Here is a 5,447-nt window from a genome sequence, read left to right as displayed (position 1 = left end):
TGATTCCATGAGTTACAGGAAAAACAGGCTCAATTTCAGCTTCTCTAAGCTTTTATAAAGTCCTTGCATGTCATTTTCTAATAATCTTTGTTCCCACCCAAACTTCAATAGCAAGGGAAAATAAACAAGTTTTTTTTTCTCTTTAATATACTTTTTGGGTTCTTACTGCACTTTGAAGATTTTTGGAAAAAGGAGCTGGTTCTCTCGGTTACTTTATGTTAGCGCACGAAGGAATTACAGACGGGAAGGGGTGTAAATGACTATCGGAAAAAAGTCTCATGCATTTAAGATTTTTTACAAGTCAAAATATACATCCTCCTCTTGCCCCCCATTCCTTCATTATAGAAGAACCATTTCTATTTTATCAGTCTCCTTTACATCTCACTGAATTGGAGAAAGAATAAGGATACTTTCCTTGTTAAGGAGCAGTATATGCTCATCAGTTTAACTGACTGCATTAATAAGAAATATAGCAGCAGCTTGGGCTGAGTCACCCATCATATCCTTCATTTATGAGGATTTAAATGTGTAAAATAACAGGTACATGAAATTAGGAGGAAAATAAAGCAATCTGCAGACTTTGGCACTAGCACACATACTGTTTTGTTTGCGTTGTTAGAATGTGCTTTGACAATCACTAAATAGGAATTTTAAAAAATTAGAAATCTGCAGAAAACAAACAATCATAGGTGTTGGTTCTCAGTTTAATGCTCCCCATCTCCCATTCCCCCACCCACCCACCCCATATAGTTTCAATTATAATAAAAATAGAGATCTTAACATCAGAATTTTGCTGTTAACTCTTCAAGGTTTTTCTGCATCATCTAAGCCACACATAAGGTTTGAAGCACCAAATCCACAAGTTTCTCCAACCAAGTTTAAATAAACAAAAACTGGAGACTGAAGGATGCCAAAGTAACTCTTCTTAAATGAAGCTGTAACACAAAATTCTCCCCAAAACAAAGGGTATTATGCGTCTAGTTCAAGTACTGCCAGGCTGTATGTAGATCTGTCTCAGACAGGCTTCAGACAACTACGAGTACCACTGGTTCTAGAGGGCATGATCCATGATACCAAAGCAGGGCAGGGATCCCCTTCCATCACTGATTTTTAAAAAGTTACAACCCTCCCTTGTGATTGGCTGCCGCAGGGTCAGTGCTGGACCTGGGGTTGGAGGGGAGGAGGTGAGCCTCTTCCTCTGCAGGGAAGCTCTATCTTTAGTTTGAACAGTTCTCCTCTCAGAGCTCTCTCTCTCAGGGCTGTCCTGGCTTCTCAGGATCCATTCCCCTTGTCCAGAAGATAGAGCCTCAATCCGACCCATTAACAGTGAAAGAAGAGTCGACCTACCTGTGGAACCAGACCCAACATGGTCCCCAAAGGCCGCTCAGGCTACCCCATTGCAACTGACACGTCAGCCTGTGCACTTAAAGCGTATCAGTTTATGGAATGCTTGTTTGAAGTCCTCATTGGACATGGTATAGATGATGGGGTTGATAAGGGAGTTGAGATAGCCCAGCCACGTGAAGAAGTCAAAGATGGCCAGGTGGAACCAGCAAGCACCCTTGCAAATAGGCATCACCAGGGAGATGATGAAGAAGGGCAGCCAACACACAATAAAGGCTCCCAAAATGATCCCCAGGGTCTTAGTGGCTTTGCGCTCCCTAGCGGCCATGAGTTTCTTCTTCTCCAGCAGGGCGTCGGAGACTCTCACTTTGACTTGGTTCACGTACACGGGGGATCCGGATTCGCTGGGCACATCGGGAGCCCGCGAGTTAACGGAGGTGACCGAGGACGTGGACCCGGGGGAGTCGGTTATCAGCTGGGCTCGGGTCAGGCGCTTGCCGGTCCTGTTGGGCGTCTGTTTCAAAATCCGGGAGCGGGCTTCCACATAGATGCGGCCATAGAGGGCGATGAGGAGCAGGGTGGGGAAGTAGAAAGCGCCCACCGTGGAGTAAACCGTGTAGAGGATGTGGTCGGTGTTCACCACGCAGTCCGACACCTCCTCCTCGGCTTTGGCTTGACGCCAGAAGAAGGGCGGCAGCGAGATGGAGATAGAGAAGACCCACACCAGCGCGATCATGACCGCGGCCCTCTTGGGAGTCCTTTTAGCTGAGTACTCCACGGCGTCCGTGATAGCCCAGTAGCGGTCCAGGGCGATGACACAGAGGTGCAGGATGGAAGCAGTGCAACAGGTGATGTCCGACGACAGCCAGAAGTCGCAGACCACCTGGCCCAGCGTCCAGCGGCCGGTGACCGTATACATGGTGCTGATGGGCATCACCAGGATGGATACGAGCAGGTCGGTGACGGCCAGGGAGGCGATCAGGTAGTTGGCTGGGGTATGCAGCTTCCGGGTCCGGTACACAGTGGCGATCACAAAAGCATTGGAGAGCGTGGTGGCCAAGGTGATGAGTGCCAGCAGCATGACAAGTAGTACTTTCCAGGGCAGGGCGATGGAGTCCTGGTAAATGTAGCCCTCGGCGCTGCAGTTGTGGGGAGCAGAGGAGAGATTGGCTTGAGGAACCCCAGTCTGGGAGCCCGCGGGCGGCGGCGGGGCGCACTGAGTGCCGGTTTCTTCCATGTCTCTCCTCGCCGCGGCTCTGGAGCGCAGCTCTTGAGCATGGAGCAAACGAGGGAAAGGGCGGAAGGTCCAAGGAGACCACAGTCTTGTCTCCCGGTTGCTAGTCTGTTCCGTGGGCTCCTCGATTATTCCTCCACCCCGATTCCCTGCTGAAACTAGAGGTCAAGGGTGCGGCAGCCTGGGCACGCGAGCGCGTCCTCTGCACTTCCAGTGCGCCAGGCGCTGCCGCCGCGTCCCTGCCTGCTCCTCTCCACGCCCCGTCTTAGCCCTGGGTTGCTAAGGACTGGTCCACCGAGCCCCGCTCCACTCCGAATCCCACCTAGGTGTCTAGTGCCGGAGGGCGATGTATTGTTTGAGGAGGGAGCATCAGCCAGGTGGGGTCTCTTACCCCAACTGCTCGGGGCTGAGTCTCCTAACCCGGGCGCTCCTTGATCTGCAGAATCGGCCCGCAGGAGTTTCCTAGCAGTCGAGACCAAAGCTTGCAGGCCAGCCCGGAGTCTTGGTCTTGCATTCCCGCCCCCCTCCCCAGACTGGGGCAGTTTCCTGCGGCGGCTTCGGCCGCCGGAGCTGGGTGGGGTGAAGTCTGGGAGCCGCGCTGCGCCGCGCCTCGCGCCGGAGCTCTGCCCTCCCTTGTTTTCACGCGCTGGCCACTCCGGCGAGCTGCCCCGCGGAGACGGGGCCGCAAGAGGGGGGATTCGGGGGTTGGGGCTGCGGCTGCTCGCAACGCGCCGCCACCGCCGCCGCCACCTCGATCCCACAGGCACCGCTTGGAGCCATGCTGCTGGGCGCACGGGTCTGGGGGACCTGGCGCGACACGCGGGTAAGGGGCAGGTGTCTTGGGGAGCTGGAAGAACGCTGCGTGCGCCAGCCCGGGAGGAGCGTGTGAGCGGCAGAGCAGATGGGCTCCTTTTATAGAGTCCAGGTCCGGTCTGCCGGAGCCGTGCAACTCGTGCGGCTTAGCAAGTGCGGACGCCCGCTCCCCATCACCTTCCCCTTTTCTCTCTCCCTCCCTCCTTTCCTCCCGCCCGGTTCCCTCCCCGGCCAAGGAAGCTTCCCGCCGGGTCCTACCGCCCTCTCTCCCCGGTACCCATCCCCTGGCCCCTCTCCCAATCCTGACACCCAGAAGCCGCAGTTCTGGCCAGGATTGGGGTTGAGGGCGTCCTGTCCTTGCCTCTGTCCTTTTCGGAGCTTGCGGCGCGGCCCTCCAGTTAGATCCACGCCCTCGGCCGCGGGCACAGGCACAGTCCCCGCGTACCTTCCGGGGCTTCTACTTAGCACCCCCACCCCAGCAGACCAGTGCTAGGCGGAGCCAGCCCCAGGCTCTGACCTCTCCACTCAGGAATTTTATCCAACCCTGCGGACCACACCCAGGTTAGAAGGAGGCACCGGTAATATCGCCTTAGAAGGAAATGTCCAATAGTGCATTTTAAACTTCGGGCTTCAAGTCATACTTAACTCTTGGTACAATGCAAACTAATTTTTCACAGGGGAGAAGAAAAAAAGCATCGCAAACCGTAGCCTACTGTATGTGAAACTAAACCTTCCATTCCACCCTCCCTCTCCAGCCGCTCAGCAGTTCAGTGCCAGTGGAAAACAGTTCACAGTAAGCACCTTCCCTCCCACAGCCTGCCTGGAAAGGAGGTCAACAAAATTCAAAAGAAAAAAAAAAAAAGAAAGAAAAAGAAACGGGCTTTGGGACCATCACCACCAGCATGTCTTCTCTGCTGTCAAAAAATCCCAGCAGGGTATGAGCCATATGCGGCACCAAGCAATGCCTGCTCCCAGGCCCCATGACCTCTGAGCAGATCCCTGGTGCTCATTTCCTCCTCCATCCTTCACAGAAACAAATGTAGGGAAGAAGTACAAGTTGGAGAAAGTTTAAAGAAAAGTACCAGGAAAGGGCAATGTACTTTCACCCCCAGAGCTAAGTGATCCCAACTAGGGGTTTCTAGCACCTCGCTCAATGTTTGGCAGGTATAATGCATTCAGTGGACCCCACGTCATAAGTGAATTTATCAGGTTAAGTGTAAGCATATTCTAAAGAGAATTATTCAGTCTAGGGCCCAAGATTATCTCACCCATCCATTTAGTTTAGAAGAATAATGGAGATCATTTGAGAGAAGAGCTTTTTACCCAAGGTGACACAACCCTATAACTCAAGTTTTCTTATTTTCCAACCCCCCTACACCAGGCAGGCAGGCAAAAAAGAGTGCTTACTCTAGGCTGGGAATTCTAGACATCAGGAGTATAACGGGGTATACCCAGACCCGGTTTTCAGCAGCTTACATTCTAGAAGAGGCAAATAGACAACAACCACATAAACAAGTAAATAATTAGCATATGTCCTGATAGCAGTCAGTATTATGAAGAAAAGAGCACATTTCTGCATTGAGAGTGACGTACTCCTTCAGGTGGCAGCTCTTCAAAAACGTCCTCTGGAAGCGTAGCAGCAGCCACACTCCGGATAAAAGCAAAACCTTCTCTTTCCTCTCCCCCTGTCCCTAGTGCCCAGCATTGCTCCTGCTAACCTGAAGCCTCATTTGCACCACATATTAAGGGGTTCTGCCCATCCTCCCATCCCACTCACATCAGGCGCCTAAGTAGACTCCCCCCCCCCCCCCCCCGCCCCAACTGCAGCACTCTCTTAGACATCACAGTAAGGAAAGCAAGGCAGGCGAGCTGAAACCACTAGGTGGGGGCGTTGGCCAGGAAGGAGGAAAAGTGTGTGTGGCTGCGGGTGTGGGGTGTGCCAGGAAAACTATTTTCCTGCTATCGTAGGGGAGCGGGGCAAGATGAGGAGAACTGTTGAAAGGATGCGAAGCGGAGGAAGGCAGAGAGGAATTTTACCAAGCTGCAGGCAGCCTTT

General features: G+C 52.9%; 1 protein-coding gene across 1 annotated transcript; it reads right to left on the bottom strand.

The window, feature by feature from the left end:
• Positions 1-745: 745 nt before the first annotated feature.
• Positions 746-3,598, bottom strand: HTR1B (5-hydroxytryptamine receptor 1B). The gene has a single exon (XM_045804010.2). It carries the CDS (start codon positions 2,579-2,581, stop codon positions 1,412-1,414), a length of 1,170 nt encoding a protein of 389 aa, XP_045659966.1. The 5' UTR covers positions 2,582-3,598; the 3' UTR covers positions 746-1,411.
• Positions 3,599-5,447: the final 1,849 nt, after the last annotated feature.

Source organism: Ursus americanus, chromosome 29, assembly GCF_024610735.1.
Source record: "Ursus americanus isolate L20-20 chromosome 29, mUrsAme1.1.p, whole genome shotgun sequence".
Taxonomy (NCBI): domain Eukaryota; kingdom Metazoa; phylum Chordata; class Mammalia; order Carnivora; family Ursidae; genus Ursus; species Ursus americanus.
Note: the sequence above shows the minus strand (reverse complement) of the source record. Positions and strands in the feature narration are given on the sequence as shown.